The 21,163-nt window shown below is 37.3% G+C and overlaps 1 protein-coding gene across 4 annotated transcripts; it reads right to left on the reverse strand.

Annotated features, from left to right (window-relative positions):
• Positions 1–717: 717 nt before the first annotated feature.
• On the reverse strand, positions 718–20,791 carry LOC141427908 (uncharacterized). 4 transcript variants are annotated; one of them, XM_074087508.1, is made up of 10 exons: positions 20,700–20,791; positions 18,639–18,774; positions 10,275–10,405; positions 9,752–9,861; positions 9,055–9,200; positions 7,659–7,866; positions 6,025–6,063; positions 4,247–4,294; positions 2,174–2,290; positions 718–1,629 (listed from the first exon to the last, which is right to left on the reverse strand). In XM_074087508.1, the coding sequence occupies exons 1-10, from the start codon at positions 20,757–20,759 to the stop codon at positions 1,512–1,514; spliced, it is 1,113 nt and encodes a 370-aa protein (XP_073943609.1). In that variant the 5' UTR covers positions 20,760–20,791; the 3' UTR covers positions 718–1,511. The 4 variants fall into 4 exon arrangements, with proteins under 4 accessions (XP_073943609.1, XP_073943610.1, XP_073943611.1 ...); XM_074087509.1 differs by lacking the exon at positions 6,025–6,063; XM_074087510.1 differs by lacking the exons at positions 4,247–4,294; positions 6,025–6,063.
• Between the last annotated feature and the right edge of the window lie 372 nt (positions 20,792–21,163).

Below are 21,163 nucleotides of genomic sequence, written 5' to 3' on the forward strand. Positions count from 1 at the left end.
TAGATGGCGCACTGTTGCGTGAGGTTTTTAAGTATGGCTTTCAAAGTCTATTATTACGGACGTGAAAACAAAGTTTAGATTAAAATCATATTTAATACATTTTAAAACCGTACCATAAAAATATCGAGCATGCCACAGTGTTGCATAGTCCCCGTTTTGTTCGGAAAAAAGGCAGGACAAAGGTTTCCGAAAGACAAAACTGTCTCAAAACACAGACATTCATTGTCCCGGTACGCATATTTGCCATAATTAATTTCAGATATTGCAAAATATTCACAAAATTATTCTAATTATAAATAAACCCGCGTAGCTCACCCAAAAACTATGAGATTTGACATTTCGGAGACCTCACGCTACACTAGCGCCTCTAGTGGCGAATTCATACGCGATAGCCCTCATTACAGCCAAATTTAGATAAACAATTTTTAGCGGGTATTTTTGATCTGAGACTGTTTTGGAGTTTAGAAAAGAAAATGCCGTTTGCTAACATATTATTCTTAGCTAACATTAGCACTTAAGCGTTCGGTTGTTGCCGCAGCGCTGCGCTCACCGCGTAAGACAATGTTTGGTAATTAGACTACCTGATGCAAATTGGCATCTTTTATAGCATAAAAAAACGAGAGCTTTAGCCTACGGGAAAGTTAGTGCAATGCTCTCATAGACTGTTGATTATAAAATAAGTAAAAAGTAAATACTTAGGTAAAAAAACAACAAAACATCACTTAAGTATTTTTATTTATATTTTACAAATTTTATTAGGTGTTTATTTTCTAAGCTTTGATTTAGCTTGCCGTGTTTGATTTCAGTGGCCGGTATATGCTAATAACTTGAATTTTGGTATACATAATTTAACGTTATTTATAAGTTTGTAATTAAGTATGTAAGTTTATAAACTTTCGTGATTTTCACTTGACTACAAGTGACTACAAAATACCACAAACAGGACTTATCACGCTAAACACAAGAGTAATATTTACCTCGACACGTATATAATTTAGAAAAAAATACATTGAAAGTAGGTAGCCAGCAAAAATTATGGCCAGCAGAAAAAAATGTGTTGATAACAAGTGCAACGCGCCACGCGCAGTATATAGGGTTTCGTACTAATACGCAGAAAACATTACATGTTAACTGGTAAAAAATTGACAGGCTATGATAGTTTTCCTATCAAAAACATATCAACTCAAAACCAAACCTATAATAACATAACTTCACTCAATTTATGGAAGGTCTGAAGGTGTATTGTTTTGGGTTGATATTGCTTTCGATCTGTGTGTGCTATATATACACCACACTATCTATTCTTTCAGATTTCTCAATTCAACAGTTTAGGTGGTAGAGGGAGGGACACTCGACTTAAAACAAAAATTGGCACTTTATTTACTTAAACATACTATATAATATGGACTAACATTACAGTAAAACTATGTACAAACAAAAAAAACTAAAGCCAGAATGTGGATATTTTCAATAACGCCATCTGTTGGTGTCACGGCGCGATGGTCGGATTTCTAGTAACAGCGACACCTGTTGGCGGGGCAGCGCGACGGATACACGATGCACTGGTCCATACAGTAGACGTCTGCTCCCTCGCGGCCTTCTAGCTCGCCGATCGCTTCGCAAGTTTGTCTGAGAAAGAGGGTAGATAGTTTTTATTAAAGTTCAGTTAGCCGAGGTTGTATTACAAACCGTTCAGAGAAATGGGTAAATATGGTAAATATCTTAAATCACAGTGTGTGAAAATGCTACTAGGGTGGTTAAAAATTTATTTAGTGTTGAAAAAAACATTGAATGCTTAGCATCTGAGAGGAAGCGGTAACAATGTAAAGTTGTAAAAAATGAAAAATTATTACCACAAAACTACAGCTCGAATAAAATTTTCGACCAGTTGACAAGATTAATTGGAACAAAAATGTTTACCACCTAGGTACTACTTATTTACAAATTCGGCACAATTTTCCACCATTTTCAACTGGCATTTTAGAGTGACGTGATGACAGAAATCACGTCTCCTTGATCTCCTTGCAACATGAAGTCGAGTTATAGTTTCTTTAGTGTATACAAGAGTCTCCTGGGGACTGAAACCTGTCTTGACCATTGACTCAAATTTCAGTCAATTCCTATTGTTTGTTATTCAATTGACTTTCTGGGATAGGACAGTCTAAACACTTACGGGCAGGTACATAGTGCTTCAGGGCAGTTTGGTGGGTATCGGAGGCAATTAGTTTGGCACCAGGTCTCCATGCCAGGCAAGACACGGTAAGCCGTCGACGGCACGCACACTTGGTCCCTGGAATTATCAACAAGAGTCTTATTAACGGGCAATAGAGTCCTTCAGGAAGTGGGTACAAAAGGTATTTTAAAATTGATCTGGAATATTTTAGCAGATGGTTGGGCTACTTTGACCAAAAACCCCTGTAGGTCACGATGTAGTCACGCCTTTAAGGCGGTTTATTTTGAATGTTGATCAATGTGTGGAAAACATTGGTCAAAATCCTGAAAAACTTTTACAATGGTGTTCCAATTTGCAAAACCATGTGCTACAATATTCAGTTTGCGTTATTGTACAAAAATAAAAGATAAGCAAAATTGATAATTCTTATGATACATTTAGGTACAAGAGCACCAAAGGGCAGACAAAGTGTTTTACAGATGAATCAGAAATAGCTTCACCCATTTTTCCACCACTTTACTTTCTGATACTTCTATACAAACAAAGAGAATATTCTCAGATTTATTTTATAAATATCATGCAGTGCATACTAAAACCCTTATAACATAAAACACAAAGTATTCACAAGAAACCTGAAATGAAACCGACGACACTAAAAACACCATAAAATGTTGTCTGTTAAAGAATGACCCAAAACCTTAGAGCAACACGGGCTTCCTACCGTACGTAGGAAGCCCGTGTTGCTCTAAGCCCGAAACTGTACAAGGCGGATGAAAAATGAACTAAAACACATGGCATTTTTGCAATGTTCCAAAAATTACAATAACAAAGTACGGCCCTCTTATTTCTTTATTTTTTTTAAATCCTACTTCATAATGTTCATTTTGAATGGTACATTAAGTCATGTAAGACATTAAGGTATATAAGACATGTTAGACACAAACAATTATCTTAAGATATAGGTAAACAATAAATAGGTAGACGTGTCAGTCACAACATAAATACAAATTAAGTCCTCATGCTAAGGTACAGTCAAGAACTTTAATTTGGCATCCTAATAATATCTAAAAACGTACAATACGTTAATCTAATGTTTAAAAATGGTGACAATCTGGAAACATTGCTGCAAAATTATCGCTCCGGTAAAATTTTGACTGTTTGTTTAAGATAGTGTAAAATATACCATTCAAAAGTGGTGAAACGTTATACCGAATCCGAAAAATTCCAGTGAGTTGAAAATTTACAGCTTCAATAATATTTTCTTTTAACCTTTTCCACACTAACGACTCATATATACTCACCGCCGGTTCCACGTCAACGACCTATATATACGTCCATTACTTCAAGGCAAAAGCAACCTTCGTTAAATTGAGTAAAGGTTCAATTTCAGACATTGCAATGTAGAAGCCTGGCGTATGTATGGATGATGTCTTTTGTATTTGACGTGGCGGCGAAAAGGTTAACCAGTCAATGTCATAAATGTACCCCCTTACAAAATGCAGCCAGCCTTATGGACACTCTTCCGCAGGGACAAGACTTGGGGGAATTTGTACCTTCATAATGAGTTTGTTTATAAATTGAAATAATTTATTAAAAACATGGAAATGATTTGATGAAAAAAAAATGATGAAAAGATTTTTTGCAAACTAATTCTCTAGATAAAGTTCCTGATTGTACCATAGTTAATCACAAAACATAATAAAACAGATCGTAGTTAGCCCATTAATGCTAATAAAACTTAAAAAGATTCCACTTAGAACTGAAATTATAGACAAACAAAGATGTAAAATTATTTACAGTGTTGGCGTATTCAAAAGTTTCTCACAATAGTATTAATTAGAGTTTTGTTACGTAAAACTTCTTGAACTTGTTCACGTTGACATCTCAAATGCGGTTACTGTTATGTTATATTCGTTTATTCCGATTCGATCGACAAGTCTTAATTAACCGAAGCTGAAATCTCTGCAGCTGAAGAATGTGATTTTGTAGAACGCGAAAGAAAATTTTGAATCACACCAATCAAGACCCGAGGTCACCGATTCCCACCGAATTCCGCTCAAATAAAATCTGTACCTAATAACAGTCGGAATAGTATCTTCGTCGGAATCCATTAAATAGTTGCTGAAAAAAAAATCAATGTACATTTGTTAATCACAAAAAGAAAAGGGTAGTTGAACACCAACCAACTGAGGCACTTTATTAGCTACATACCTTCAAATTTTTTACAAAGTTCATAGAGTATATTGCTAGATGGCGTTAATATCGTGTGATTGGTTCGATACGTGTGACACCTTTAGTATTCATTTAATTATATTTTTAGTTACATTTTATCGAGCAATACATTGCTGGGTGGTGTCAGGACGGATGTTTCAGAAGTTTGTTTGTCGTTACAGTCTTGCTTGAGATTGGCTCACTTAGATTCAGTTTTACGTGAAACAAACGTCGGCGTTGCCGAATGTGTTCCACGACAACTATTACTAAATGAACCAATCTTAACAATTGTAACGGGCCACTCGTCATTTCACCATCCAGCAATGTTGGTATGTCAGAAAATTATCCATTAGACTGTCTAAATTTCGCATAGCGATACCCTAGTTCACGATTTTTTATGGCTATCTATACTAAATGACATTTTACGAGTACATCATTCGTTATTTTATTACCAGGAATCTATCAAGCCTTCTCCTTAATAAATTCTCCATTATTTAGAAAAAAAAAATGCAATCCTAAGTACCAGGGATGTTACGGAGCTCCGATTCCGTTTCCGTTAAGTCGGAACTTATATTATTATTATTATATCGGATGTCATCATCGGCGTACATCAAAACAAACAGAAGGTTAATTATGTAACATTTCTGACACTCGCGATCACAATCTAATGCCAGTTTTTGTATGCGAAAACTATCATTTGATTGTATGTATGTATGTAAACTCTTTATTGAACATAAAAATAAAAATACAAATACACAGAGAGGAGAACACGATCGATTGTGTTCGCGAGTGTCAGAAACGTCACGCAATAGACCCTCAGGTTTAGTAAGACCCACCCTTAACATCTCATTCACCTGTCACTCAGGCTCCGATTCAGGTTCCGGTTCCGTTTTCGTTTCCGATTCCGTTTCTGGTTCCGATAAACTAAATTGAAAACATCTGGTTCCGCTTTCGGTTCCGATAAAACCACATCCGTTACATCCCTGATAAGTACGGCGTAGTATTTTTTTTCGCCATTTTTATGATATTCGATATGCGAACATAAAAATTGCTAAAATTGGTAAAATGTAATTAGTATGAGTGAACTAGAGTAGATATAAAAAATAGAATAAGCTAAACAAGAAGTGCATAAGTGTTACAAAAACAAATTACTTAATGGCATTCAATTTTCTTACTAAAGATTTTTCACAAACGAAAAAGATATTCAGATCACCGGATAGAATTTGAACATGGCCCCTGTGCCTTATAATTTGCTATTACAATACAATACAATAACTCTTTATTGCACACCAATACAGAAAACAGTACAGAAAACACAAGTATATACATAGAGATTTCCTAAGGTAAGCTACTTACTTATTTCATGAAAGTATTTTTCTGTAAAAAGACTAGTTGAGATTATTTACTTTATATTGGTAAAGATTTAACTAAATCAAATTTTAATACATGCCCTAACACTAAACTTGATAGGTACGGAATAAGTAAGATTTAAAGGGGCCACATTGGAGATTGTAAAAATGTCATTTAACATGTAAGGAATACAAGCATTTTACATGTAGGTAAGTCTTGAAATTGTTGGTAATGGTGTCAACTACCTTATGGATATTTACAATATTGTACAACCAGAAGAAAATTGTTACCTATGTCGCAACAACTCCTTTAAATTCTCCCTGGATTTTCTGTAATAAGCATATAAGAAGGCGTGTACTTGCAATAGATAAATAAAGTAGTAATAAAATCATGATCATGAAGCACTAAATACGACAGCAGTTTTACTAGTAGCACATTTTTGCGAAGGTGAGGTTGCACACGTCAACTTATGTCAAAATTATGTTTCAATGTCACAACAAAAACAAAAATTCGAGTCACGAATACGAACATGACCGTACTCAGGTGGCTAAGGCTAGTCAAGGGACCAATCCTCCCACAAAAAGGTTTTAAAAAAACCGGTGGTTCGGTACATTTTATTCTTTTATTCTTAGAGGGCCTCTAATAATGTTTGAAATGGCTCCACTCTAAATTCGGCCCTGATAACTAAATACTTCCCATGACCATAACGCAATGGGCACTATCCTGTCATATTTAAAATCCTTCACGACGTAGATAAATAAATACGTACCTACCCAAAATATTGTAGTAGTAGCATATATTGTAGTATCAAGTGATAATGGAGTTTAGATTGGAATAAAAAATTTAGGTACCTTGATTTATATGAATAACTATAAGCAAAAGTTACAAGTGGTGCAATTCCAAACCACCAAGTTTCCCATAATTTCATTTGTCGTAATTTCACTTGAACCAACGTTTGCCATAAAATACAAAAAACAGTGTTGTTTCCTGATTTTTTATACCTAATTTATTTTTATTGAACAATAGGTTAGGTAAGCAATTCTGAAGAAAATACTGTTTCAGAAATATATAAAATACTATGTTTATGACAAATTAAAATTATGGAAAACAAGGGTTCCTGTGACAGGCTAGTTGGCGCTAGTATCGTGATCGATACTAACGCCATCTATTGATATTTCGCCTGTCAAGAAACGGTATAGGGTATACAGTGCCAAATAACCCATCATCAAGAAACATATATACCAATATGAAGAAACCAAAGAAACCTATAAGATGATTTGATAACATACTAGATTAAGACTTGTTTTAGTTTTCTATTGTAAAACCTTTGTACTTTTCTTTTGATATTGTAAAATTGATAAGCTAATGGCCGTTTTGCAAATTTTAATGTTTTTAATAAATAAAAAAAGGGGTTATGTAACACCATAAACATATTAGGGATGTAGTAAAATAACTATGACCGGTGTTTAAAAAGACCGAATATACAAATTTAGTTCAGTATAAATTTATTAGTACAATTATAATGAGTGTTATAAAAATAATTACAATATGATACAGTCATTTACATGAAAGATATAAAAAAGAAGAAAATCCAACAATACTTTTCCCATGAAAATGTATGCCAACGCATAAATTTATTTTATATGCTAAAAGCTGTTTAAATAAAGTCATGGATAATATAATATTACTTGAACTACAAAAGAAACAAAGCTTCGATACAGCTCTAAACCTACCGGAACATCTTTGAATGCAGTAACCATTTAACCAAAAAAATAGAATTAAGTAGATCATAAATGCGACTCTCCCCCTCCCTGTTTACAAAGCTATGGATCACCCCTTGGCTATCATGCTACTGGAAGTATTTTACTGGAATAATATAAACAGCAGGACTTTTTACTCGTAGGATTTCCAAGAACCAGCCTACCTCACGACCAGCGGGTACACGTTCTGTGGGCTGCTATAGTCCCTGTAATACAGCAGGAACGGGTTGTCCCGTCGCAGGCTGCCGGCGAAGGCGGGGGGCAGGCCTCCCGTGCTGGTCACGACGCTCACGTCCGCGCAGTTACGGAAGGTCTCCGAGCGGCCGCAGCCGACGGCCTCCGTGCCATTGGGGCAGATGCCCCACATGTTGCCTAAGGGGTTCAAGGTTACAGACATAAGGAAATTGGCAAAAAAAAATTAAAGTCAGGTTCATCATCATCATCAGCCAGAAGACGTCTACTGCTGAACAAAGGCCGCCCCCTTAGAACGCCACAATGAACGACAACTCCCCACTTGTATCCACCGGTTGCCCGCAATTCTCACGATGTCGTCAGTCCACCTAGTGGGCCTGCCAACGCTTCGTCTTCCAGTGGCGGTGACAAAGCCAGGTTGTCATGCTTAAAAATTTTTACTTGGGGCCTAATTTGCTCAATAATATTTTCTTTTAACCTTTTCCACACTAACGACTCATATATACGCACCGCCGGTTCCACGCCAACGACCTATATATACGTCCATTACTTCAAGGCAAAGCAACCTTCGTTAAATTGAGTAAAGGTTCAATTTCAGACATTGCAATGTAGAAGCCTGGCGTATGTATGGATGATTTCTTTTGTATTTGACGTGGCGGCGAAAAGTTAACCAGTCAATGTCATAATGTACCCTTATAAAATGCAGCCAGCCTTATGGACAGTCTTTCGCAGGGACAAGCCTTGGGGGAATTTGTACCTTCATTTGTATCTTGTACATTTGTACCTTGGGGTAACTATTACTCGTTTGCGTGATAAGTCCCGATTTTGCAGGTGGTAGGACCTTGTGCAAGGTCCGCCCGGATTGCTACCACCATCTTGCTCGTTAATCCTGCCGTGAAGCAGCAGTGCTTGTTCTGCACTGTTGTGTTTCGGCGTGGAGAGTAAGACAGCCGGTGAAATTACTGGCACTTGAGGTATCCCATCTTAGGCCTCTAGGTTGGCAACGCATCTGCAATCCCCCTGGTGTTGCAGGTGTCTATGGGCGGTGGTGATCTCTTACCATCAGCAGACCCACTTGCTCGTTTGCCATCCAATCGAATAAAAAAAAATTGATAGTAAATAAGTTTGCTTTATTAAAGAAAATATGTATCATTGGTTACGCCATCTACATCATTCCTCTAGTACTTTTTCAGGTTCGAGCTAAGATCTCACAATATTCCCTAGATCTCAGATACGGTTCGATAGAGAGTTAATTAAAAAATTTCGCTAGATGTCGCCACAGTCGGGTTTTTGATTTTTAAAGATTTTTTCCTAAATTTTCTATGTGGTTTGTTATAAGAAAAAGCAATGTAACGTATTTTATCTTACCAGTATAATAAGTCCACTGCAGCACGCACTGTGTACAGGTGACGTATGGCGGTAACCTGACTCGGTACCGGAAGGTTTCCTTCTTCGCGGTGTCCAGAGGGATGAGGAACCGGTCCTCCCTGGTGCCTGATATGGTAAGGGGATATCTGAAACACGATGAAAAGTCCATCAGGTTCATTTTTCTTTATGCTTTAGCACCTTCTAGCGCCATCTAGTGAGTAAATATAGAAACGTGTGTGTGCGCGCTTGAGTGCCGATTGATTATTCATTCACGTTAAAAACTTCGCGTTGCTTAGCGTCGCTTTTTAAGATTTCCATCGCAACATTTGAACTCGTAAAGAGGTTCTAGTTTGTAAGTTAAAGAATTAAGCGCCTCTATTTTCAAGTAGCTACAACTAATATAGTTCACCTATTCGGCAAGAGATGGCGCTATAGCAGGTTAAACGAGCAAAATTTTAAGCGCCAAGCTTAAATGGCATTTTGCTTTCTTCTACATGCAACGTATATGATTACGATAGAATTAATGAGAAACCCCATGGGGTTTCATCGAATCTCGTAATATAACAGCTAGATCTAACTAATACGCAACGCAAGCAACGCTGCGGGTAAAAGCTAGTGGTTTATAAAACGAACAAGTCAAGAGGTTAAAGGAGCCGCAGCAAATGTAGGTGGTTAATATTATAACTATCAAATTTACCTGTCAAAGCACTCTTGCGACGCCTCCTGGTTGGGGTTGTTATTTGGGCACAGTTTCATTACAAACGTGCCCAAATGATTAGCGGTCAGCTCTATTTCAACCTCAATTTCCTGCAAACGAAGAATTATATTTACCCAGCTATTTAAGTATTAGAATTAAGTATTAGTGGATTTTAGGTTTCCATATTACAAAAGGAATAAATTTATTGATATTTTGTTTTAATGCAAGATCTTTTGCTTGCTGTATATTTTGTTGACTGTACTTTCTTGTATTCATTTTAAATACATTCGCACGAAGTTAACGTTTTAAGCGCCTTCTATTGTTAAGCAGCTACAACTAAAATAGTTCAACTACTCTGCAATAGATGGCGCTGTAGCCATTAAAAGAACATTCCACATCGAGGTGTCGAAGTTTTGCAACTTCAATCCATAAATACAACTCCCAAATTCCCTTCGGACTTCAGTCCCCCATATCTGCTTGGTAGGTACTGTTGCCTTTCGTTGTAGGTCCTATAGTGTCTTACCTGTCCGACGCTATAGTGCCGCGTTATAATCCCCTTGCCGAACATTCCCCGTGCCTCGTGCGGCCGCGGCTCACTTAAATGGTCCGCGTCTCCGCAGACCCCGCATCGGCCCGAGTTTTGTTCCCATTGCACTGCAACAAATGTTAGCACATGATGGGAAAGTCGAAGATAAGATTGCCCGAAGTGCGAATCGAAGTATACTCGTATAGTGACCTGTTTGGCACAAGAACAGTGGTCAGGGGACAAAAACCTTTTTGACTAGATATCTCAAATTTATTAATTTCTCGCCGTTTTTTAGAGGCATTAGCGGGTGAAATACGAAATTTCAAAAATAGGCTCTGTGGCCATCAACAAAGCCTATTTTTGAAATTACGTAGGTATTACCTACTTACGTATGTCCTCCGAGTTTTCTTAAGAAAAAATTACCTGTTTGATATTTGAACATTTTAAGGGCAAAAGTACAATTGATACAAAAATTCGTGACCCGAAAAAAAATCCATACTATCCATACTAATATTATAAATGCGAAAGTAACTCTGTCTGTCTGTCTGTCTGTCTGTCTGTCTGTCTGTCTGTTACGCTTTCACGCCTAAACCGCTGAACCGATTTTGATGAAATTTGGTACAGAGATAGAATAGACCCTGGGAAAGAACATAGGCTATTTTTTATCGCGAAAAAGAGGCTTTCAGGGGTTGAAATAGGGGATGAAAGTTTATATGGTGGAAGTTCGTAGCTATCGAAGATAAAACCATGAAACTTGGCATTTAGGCACTTAATAAGAAATAATTCTATATTTGTTTGAGCTTTTTTAAAAAATTTACCTGTGAGGGGATGAAATAGGGGATGAAAGTTATACGCAAGGTCGTCATTATTGAAGATAAATCGATGAATCTTTATTAAACTTGCCATTTCGGCACGTGAAAAGAGATAAATAGATATTTGTTCGCACGTTTTTTTAAATTCTTCCTGTGAGGGGTGAAATAGGGGATGAAAGTTTATATGGAAGATCGTCATTGTCGAAGATAAATCGATGGTTCTTTATCAATGAAACTTGGTATTTGGCACGTGATAAGAGATAAATAACATATTTGTTCGCGCGTTTTTAAAAATTCTTCCTGTAAGGGGTGAAATAGGGGATGAAACTTTATATGGAAGATCGTCATTGTCGAAGATAAATCGATGGTTCTTTATGAAACTTGGCATTGGGCTACTTATAAGAAATAAATAGATATTTGTTTAAGCGTTTTTGAAAATGTTACCTGCGAGGGGATGTTAGCAGAGGGATGGTGCAGTGTTAGCAGAGCCTTTTAAGCTCATAAGCAAAATGTACGTAATGTGGGGTCATTTTAGATGGCTTATTCACATAGACAGTCAGACATTAAAAATTATGATTTTCAGATTTTTCTTTTTTATTTTGCTATAAGAGCTACCTTTATGCAAAATTCCAAGTTTTTAGGACAGCCGGAAGTACCTACCCTATAACTTTTTCTGTTGAGGCAATTTGTATGGAAACACCTTTTTAACGACTGTAGCTTTTGATTGCCTTGACTTAGAGGTGTGATTTTTTCACAGCTTTCGGGACTATTGACCTGAGTTTAGGGTTTTAATTTCAACTCGATATATACCTTACTCCGCGCGTTTACGAGATAAAGGGTCTTGACAGACAGACAGACGGACGGACAGCAAAGTAATCCTACAAGAGTTCCATTTTTCCTTTTAAGGTACGGAACCCTAAAAAACATTTGATCTGGCGCTTTTCAAAATTCGACCTATTTACTTGAAAATATGGGGATGAAAGTTCTTAAGGAATTCCAAAAAAGTTACTACGTATAAGTATATTTATCGGAAATATGTGTAGCTATGCTTAGTAAAAATGTCTTGACTTACAATAAAGGACGTAAGGTGTCAATAGTTCACTATGAAGAATTAGTCCTTTTGTGTTTGCAGGGTAGATAGAATACACGTCGTATTGCTAAAATATGGCTACCCGCAAAATATTTATGTTTTACCAAAGAACATCGAATGGATGGCTGTATGGAAGAACAAAAAAAAATAGTTTATATTTGTAGCAATGTACTAAAATAGGTTATTTTTGGTAAACCGTAGAAGTTTCTATGTACTATTATTGGCAGAATAGGTCATCATCATCATCATCATCATCATGTCAGCCGAAAGACGTCCACTGCTGGACATAGGTCTCCCCCAAGGCTCTCCACTCAGACCGGTCTTGTGCTTTCTGCATCCACCGCGATCCCGCGATCTTAACCAAGTCGTCGCTCCATCTTGTTGGAGGCCTACCGACAGCTCGTCTCCCGGTCCGCGGACGCCATTCGAGAACCTTCTGGCCCCATCGGCCATCCGTCCTGCGAGCAATGTGCCCCGCCCCACTGCCACTTTAGTTTCGCAATTCTTCGGGCTATGTCGGTAACCTTAGTTCTACTGCGGATATCATCATTTCTGCTTCTATCCCGCAGAGAATAGCCCTCTCCATAGCCCTTTGAGTGACTTTGAGTTTTCTCATGAGGCCCATCGTTAGCGCCCACGTCTCAGATCCGTATGTCATCACTGGCAACACACACTGGTCACAATAGGTATCCTATATAAATTAAATACTTCCCAAAATTACTATTTCAAGCGGACGAAGTCGCGGGCAGAAGCTAGTATATGAATATTTTGTAGTAGCTTACGCCGAAAGCCTTCCTAAAGCCTAGAAAAGTGTTGCAATAATTTTTCACTAGTTGGCGCTGTCTATTTGCATGTGTGCGTGGGCTCCTAGTGTCCGTATAAGGCTGTAACTGACACCTAAATTTGAGCCTTCAAATCTCAGAATTGGCACACTATTTTAGTTCGACTGTAGTCTCAAAAAATCGGCTTTTCTAAATAGTTTCGCAATAATAAACTCAACTATTAGTATTCTACGGATATTCTAAAAATTACGGGACGGGGAACGGGACTTTTACCATGAGCTAACGTGAGCAGCCCGCCTTAACCATGACCGTAACAACGGTGAAGGAAAACATCGTGAGGTACATCTGGGAAGAAATTAAATAGTGAGTGTGACGTTCCCAATCCGCACTGGAACAATGGGACCTATTAGGTTAGTGTATGTTTTCATGCATGTTCACCGATTTTTCAGTCAATTGGAGACCGATTTTCTAATTTCTTTTTTATTTTGTATTTTTATTTTAGTTAATTTTAAGATTAACCTTTAATCCGAAGAGCATAAAATGTATAAGATATTAGTGGAAAATGTTTTGCCGAATGTATAATTAAACAAATCGAACCTTAAAAATTAAATTGAAACAATTAGAAATAATCACATTTCCAAAATAAACTTTAAATAAAACACAATCTGGTTGAATTTAAATATGTGAAAATTCCGAATTATTTCAGTTTAATTTAAAGGTGCGAATTCATATTTCAAGTGTAATTAATTGTGCTGTATGATTCCCAAAATTATAAAATATATATACCTACCTATATAAGGTCAAGATGAAGATTTCAAAAGTGCCAATCGATGATGGTTGAAAATCTTATAAATTTGAATGATAATTTGCAACAAAACAATCTGATCAACTCCAAAGGCAAAGTCATATGTTTTTCGATCGATAAATGAATAATTCCAATTTCTCTGCGGTTGCCGGTTACAATGCATTTTTGTACTTTTGTTTTTAGCAGACTGCCCGAAGGAAAATTATATGGGCGTAAGTATAGTATTAATACTTTGATGTTTCAGAGAATATTTGGAATGGGCGAATTATTAGCTTTTATTTGAAAAGTACCCACATTGTTACAAATTTATACATTAAAAAAATCAACTTCACGTTTTTTTTCACGGCTGCTATTTTGACGTGTTATTATAATATGACGCTACAGCAACTTCAACAGTTTTGACAGATCTAAAAAATAAAGACAGGTTAAAATTGTTTAGTCATATCTTCTGCGAAAAAACCGAAGTATAGCTTAGGCTAACATACACCTAATTATATGCAACTCATGGAAATAGATTAAGCTGGGTAATTAGAATTAGTCATAATTGTCGGCGAGACGTGCCAAATTGATTGAAGATCCCGTATGTAGGATGTAATCCATATTGTTCGGTGTTAGGGTTCAGTGAAGTATAAAAGGAAAAAAGGAACCCTTATACATAGTACTTTTTTAATCACCTCCCAAATTTCGATATGTCATGTCATGGTTTATAAAATATTTAGTCACGGGCCGCAAGTGTACCTGGGTCAATCATTTTTTTCTTGTTTGTTATTCTGCCCCGTTGTCCAAGAGACACAGTGACAGAGTTTCTAAAAAAAACTGGTTTGATATAAATGCGACTAATATGCTTAGGAGATAGTCTATAAAATAATGAGCATATAATTATGACAAAAATGTATACTCGATGAATTTTAACCACAGAAAACATATAGAAACTCGTGGTTTTAAAGAGTTGCCCAGGGGATGTAACCATGGCAACGAGGTACAAGGAAAAATTGATCGACCCACCTATAGGGCGGGTTGCCTACCGCTGAACTAGAATTATTAAACAATTTTGTAATTTTTTCATCCTTAGAAAGTATTTTTATCTACACCCATATAGTAAATCCTCAATTAGCCGTTCAAAAACCATAGGTAATGACTAGCAACTAGGTAATGACGAGATTGGATTCTATTATGAACCCGGCTGTATCGTAATGGTCATTACCATACAGCAATCTGTATCGTAATGAGAATTTATATGGATATAGATAAAATATTGTATGCAACTGTGAGTAATTAGGCCTTAAAACACTCATGTGACCCTATTATGAAACACGGCTACGCCTCGTTTCATAAACCCACACTCGTGTTTTAAGGACCCATATTACGACACAGTTGCATAAAATACTATTATACAAACATACAAATCAACCCCTGGGTCATTTGCAGAAAATATGCACCCTTCAAGTGTCCCAAACATTTTATATGATTTTTTTCTCAGGTTACGTTCATAGAAAAAAAAAACTCACACACAAATGTAACGAACTGAGATGGAAAATTCGAAACATTTTTTCTGTCTTTATATACTCGTATATTTATTATGAAATACTTCTAAAGTAAAGCACTACAATACTTTTTTCTTGTATGAGGTTCGAATGTAGAAACGATGCTGCAAATAATCTACCTGTAAATTTCACCTTACACTTTTTTTCTGTAATCTTTTTGTTTTTCCTTTTTGCACAGTAAAGTGTATAAACAAAGAAACGCAAAATTTGGCAAGAAACAAGGCCTCGCAGCATGTAGAGGAGAGACACCGCTTTAGTTACCTTCCAAATTCAGTGTATCGTATTTTTTTCTTTTTAAGCTATACAAATTATTTTCATATACGAGTATGTACAAATGAACCACGCAGCAACACAGAACTCAATAACTTTCAGTTGACAGAGAAATACAAAATTTGGTAATAAATAAGGCCTTGCAGCATAAGCAGAGACCTACAAAAAAATAAAAACATTTTTGCTTGCTTTCGCAGTTACACGGAACCCTCTCAGACCGCGAATCAGACGATCACTTAGCCGATTTTAATAGTATATATTAGAAGGTCGCAGGTCAATGAACCAAGAGCAATGCCTTCATTATGTAGAGATGACAAACAAGTGAGCAAAATGTTTGAACGACGGCCTCGGTCGTTACATAAAATTGCGCGAAAATACTTTTACATCATCAATAATGTTACTTATGAGAATTGAGAGTTCCGTGTGGTCTTGAAGACGAATATAAGTAGGTAGTTAAAAGAAAGGGCTCCGTAGACATAAATTAAGTAGGTACTTACCCAAAAACAATTAAAACCACAAAAAAGACTGCTTTAAATAAGTACAAAAAAAAGAAATAGCAAAGCCAGTAACTAAACTTCAATAGTCACGTCTGTATAACGCACTTGTCTCACCGTCAGCGAAGAAACGATTGGCTATCGACTATTTTCTCGCTCAAAAAACGAACAAAAGATATAAGATCCTGTGTGAGTTAAAGAGACATATATTAATAGTTGATCGCTGGCAGTTCACACTGTCGGCGAGAACTCGCTCTTACATCTTTTGTCGCAGCGACAAGAGCTATAAAACTCGCTGAGCTATGGATACTCGCTCAGCGATGTCAGCTTGGCGGCCGCCCCGCACGAGCTAGTCGAGTGGAGCGAGTAATCGCCCGTCGCACGCGAACACTCGCTTACAGCCGAGCGACAAAACTACACTCGCTTCTCGCTGCTCGCCCACTCGTTTCTAGTTACTCGCTCTACTCGCTTCTCGCTCATCGTCGGCGGTGGGACAAGTGCCTAAGACGGGGTTAAGAAATGTTTTCATTCTCCATTGTCATACAATTTACTTCGTATAGCCTAGTTTGGATTTATAAGATAACTTAAGCAACAAAAAGTTGGAAATCCCCCGACATTGTCACTTCAAAGTTCGATATCTCAAAAACGGCAGAACCGATTCTGATAAAACGTATCTAAGAACCATCGCTAGAAAACCTGCTTTCAAATGAAAAAAATCGCATTCAAATAGGTTCACCCGTTTAAGAGCAACGTTGCCTCAGACAGACACACATAGCGGTCAAACATATAACACCCCTCTTTTTGCAACGGGGGTTAAAAAATGGTGCAAGTTGTATTACATCGCGAAATGGCAAAGGGAACGCGATTGAACAGGTCAATCGAGTACAGCAATGTAATGCTACCATACACGATTTTTCTTGCAGATTAATTAAGGCTTAAGTATGCCAAATTTCAAGTCAGTCCAGCCAGAGGAATTACACTTCCAAGATCTGACCCAAACTAACACAAAAAATAATAATATCTTTATCATTTTCACGCATTAAAATTCAGAAAGAATCCCTAAATATAAACATCCATAAACTTAACCGCTGACTGCATTATGAATTTTACGAGGCAGCGCCGCATAAAGTTTGTTAAAATGTCTATTTAACATGTTTTATTTTTAATCCGAACTAGCTTGGATTCCGGTAAAGGTTGAAAACCGGTGGCCATAAACAACTGACACAGTTATTGTTGACTTAAACTTATTGCTTTATCTTAAATTCTCGAAGGATTCCGTGTCCCAAGGGAATTCCTTTCTCTTTTTAAATCCCGTGGCGAAAAGAGGGGTTGTTGCAAATTTGAAGCCTACATCTGTCTGGCGTCGTAGCTTCCAAACGGATGGACCGATTTCAATGCGGTTTTTTATACGCAAGAGAGTTCCTATGCGGGGTCCTTATGGCTTTGTTTTTGAACTATGAAATGACAACTTTTCTAGGTTGGTCAGGTTAGGTTATTAATCGTATAGGATACTAAAGCTGAGCGTCCATTGGATTGGAATCGAAGCGAACGGATTTGTTGTTTTGTAAATAACAACAACTCAACTTTCTACGGGCGTAAAAATGCCAATCCAGTGCACGCAGTAGGGTAGACCGGGGACAATAGAAACACGTCATGACTGAAACAAGTCAAATTTCTCGAAAACTATAATACCAACGGGTATGACGCAACACTCAGAATACGCTGTCGGCCACGGCTGAATCCCCGAATCATAGAAATCTATACCAATAAATCCGTCCGCTTCGTACGGCTCAATTCCGATGCAGTGGACGCTTAGCTTTAATTAGCAACGTCCACCACCGGCTATGGACATAGTAACCATAAGAACCCACGTAGAATTTTGTGTAAAGTTTAATGATGCATGCATTTTTTTAAATAACTTTCCATTTAGTTTTATATTAGTAGACAAGAATACTGTAATACATTTCTAGAGGTAACATATACGACACATTATAAACGTGGTCACGTAGTAAACTACATTAAGTATGCAATTAAAAAATAAAATTAATAACATCCCATAAAAAATAGTTGAATAAAAGAATAGGCAGTTGAAAGTATGAAGACAATTTTTTTCTTATTTTCACGTAATACCTAGCACAACACAAACTGCTACATTTATTCAGGGGCTCATCCTCAAATAGTATTGAGGGTACCTGTCGAAGCAGGTGTTATTTGGACATAGCCCTCCAGACCTGCTTATTCTTCGCAAAATAATTTGTTACATACGAATCCTGTCAAATGCGAATCTGACAATATTTGACAGGATTATCAAAAAACCCAAACTGCCACTTTGAGTTATGAGCGAGAGAGCCCATTCTTTCATGACCCCGCCCTAACCTGGGGAGATTATTGCTCCAATAACCCCCTAACACTAGCTAGTGCAACCCCGCAAAATACATGGGAGTTAAGACTTTCGTGACCGTCCGCCCCGCTGTAGTTATCACTGTAAAACAAGAGCCGAGCTTAGGGATCTGTCAGCCTTCCAAAACCTACCCTAAGTTGGAGATTTCAGCCTTAATACTGACCAGCGTATCCCCCGCAGAACAGTTCGTTGTCATTGTAGTTTACGGGGTTGGGGTAGCCGAATCTCCACATGGAGTTGCGGGCCGGAGGGTCCATCAGCCTGCCGTGACCCTCTCCGGGGTGGGGACTGCTCAGCATCTGAAACGAACACCAGTTTAAATTCGAGGGTAAATTCGGTGTCCTTCAAGTGAGGAGCAAGGTTATACATAAAAGGGTTCTTCTCGGGCTCATTAATACAGATTAATTTCCTCGCAATTGAATCGAAGGCTCGGGTAAAATGGCACATCGTGTGCACGTGTATTTCAAATACGGTTAGTTTTACTACTTAAACACCCCTGTGCATTTTTCATGATTTGTTAATTTCGTTTTACAAAATTCCAAACATTTTAAAAGCATAAATTAAAATCGTTGAAATAAACTTCCGAAATATTCTCAATCAGAATCCATCCATAATTACTATTATACTTTGTGTGGGTGTTTGTATGTTTGTGTGTTTGTTTGTATGTTTGTCCGTCTTTCACGTCGAAACGGAGCGACGAATCGACGTGATTTTTGACATAGAGATAGTTTATGGGCCAAAGAGTGACATAGGCTACTTTTTATCCCGGAAAAGCGCGCGATAACCGAAATCCACGCGGGCGGAGCCGCGGGCAAAAGCTAGTTAATTTATAAAACAATTCGTTTATGGTTTCACACTGTCACGATGTACACTTTTAATACCACAGCTGGGCACTCACGTGCATGCACGGGCGTTATATTAGGTACTTAAATCTCCTGGAGATTCAGCCATGCTGCAGCGGCCTTCGCGACTAGATTGAAATGTAGGTATACTTGGGGTACCAGACGTTCTTGTACCGTGCTATCACGTACTTTTATCAATGGTTTCAAAGTACCCGCACTCGATCTTGATTTTGTACAGTCACCCTATCACACAGACGTAATAACAATGTCCGATGATTTGTCCAAATGAACGAATCGACGCCTATATATCTGCCTATCCAATGGATTCCATGAATAAATCAAAATCAATTTGTCTTCAAGTATAGTATAGTACAAGTAATGTAATCCCTACTATCCCTACTATATCCTACTTCCCTACTTCCCTACTATATAATATTATAAATGCGAAAGTAACTCTGTCTGTCTGTCTGTCTGTCTGTCTGTCTGTTACGCTTTCACGTCGAAACCACTGAACCGATTTTGATGAAATTTGGTATATAGATATTTTGAAACCCAAGGATCAACATAGGATACCTTTTATTCCGGTAGAGGGCGCTACCGCGCGATAACCTAGATCCGCGCAGACGAAGTCGCGGGCTTAGCTAGTAATTAATATTTATAGTATTTGATATTTCCCCAGCCAGATATAAGGCTGCCATTGTAACAGTACCTGGGCGACCGAGCTTTGCTCGGGCTAAAATTCGACAATAAGCGTTTTCCCAGAGATAAGACCAAGCTAGATCGATTTGTCATCCCCGAAAACCCCCACATACCAAATTTCATCGAAATCGTTGGAGTCGTTTCGGAGATTCTGATTATATATCATATTAAAAATAGAAGTAGTAATAATAAGTAATTTTGTAATAAGTAATATGTCATTTTGACTATGAGTGAAAATAACGAAAGCTTAAAAAACGTTATAATAAATATATTGTTATACTACTTTTTAATTTGTGTTTTCTCGTGATTAGGTCCCAGTAGGAATAGATTTAATACGAAGAATAGAAAAATGTCGCACAGACGCAGCTGTTTTGTATGTGTATGATTGGGGAGGTTTATATTATTTCCGTTAATTTAGTTAATGGATGAATATTCAAAGTTCTATTCTACTTTTGGTCACATGTAAATTAGAAAAAAGGGAATGATATTATTTTTTGGTGTGCACTCAACACCGACATGACTTTACTGGCCGGACAATACCATACAAGGTCTATGCGGTGTGTTTCGACGGATCATAAATAAGTTTGGCAATAGATTGGTGGTGTCAAACAGCCTAGATATTGTAGTTTTCGTCACTAAAGTAAGCTTACATATTGTCAATAATGACTATTTGAATTACTCACTTGAATTACTAACAACCAGGACACCAGGCGCGCAGCAAAGTTAAGAGCCAAGGACTGCATCTGCAACAGAAAAAAAAATTGAAATGTCTAGAAGAGTGCCATCTTGATAAGGACAGCAGAGGCTCTCTGCGACAAGGTTCCACTCCACTGAGTGAATCATACTAAATTTGTCAAGCAAAGTGGCAACGTGGCAGGATGCATCGTGATTGGTGATATATATCGAGAGCTTATTAATATAAAGGTAGAGACTCGTATTCATCGAAGAAGAAGAGTTAATGATTATATTATTATCATGGACAGGGATATTTGGAAATAATTCCGATCCGCATTAGCGATCCCTTCAAATAGCGAACCTACTGTGTTAAAAATAAAGTTGTGTTAAATACTTGTGATGTATACATATCATTTAATAATATTGTAAATCTGTTTTAAAAAAATATATATACCTCGTTGAGTTTCTTGCC

Source organism: Choristoneura fumiferana, chromosome 5, assembly GCF_025370935.1.
Source record: "Choristoneura fumiferana chromosome 5, NRCan_CFum_1, whole genome shotgun sequence".
NCBI classification, from domain to species: Eukaryota; Metazoa; Arthropoda; class Insecta; order Lepidoptera; family Tortricidae; genus Choristoneura; species Choristoneura fumiferana.

Bases quoted from the DNA above. Each gene is read 5' to 3' on its own strand.
- LOC141427908 (XM_074087508.1), bottom strand. From the start codon at position 20,759: ATGCAGTCCTTGGCTCTTAACTTTGCTGCGCGCCTGGTGTCCTGGTTG. The intron at 6,064-7,658 runs GTAGGCTGGTTC...TGCTTATTACAG, and splicing joins GTGTACCCGCTGGTCGTGAG to AAAATCCAGGGAGAATTTAA. The intron at 1,630-2,173 runs GTAAGTGTTTAG...CCTCTTTCTCAG, and splicing joins GAAGCACTATGTACCTGCCC to ACAAACTTGCGAAGCGATCG.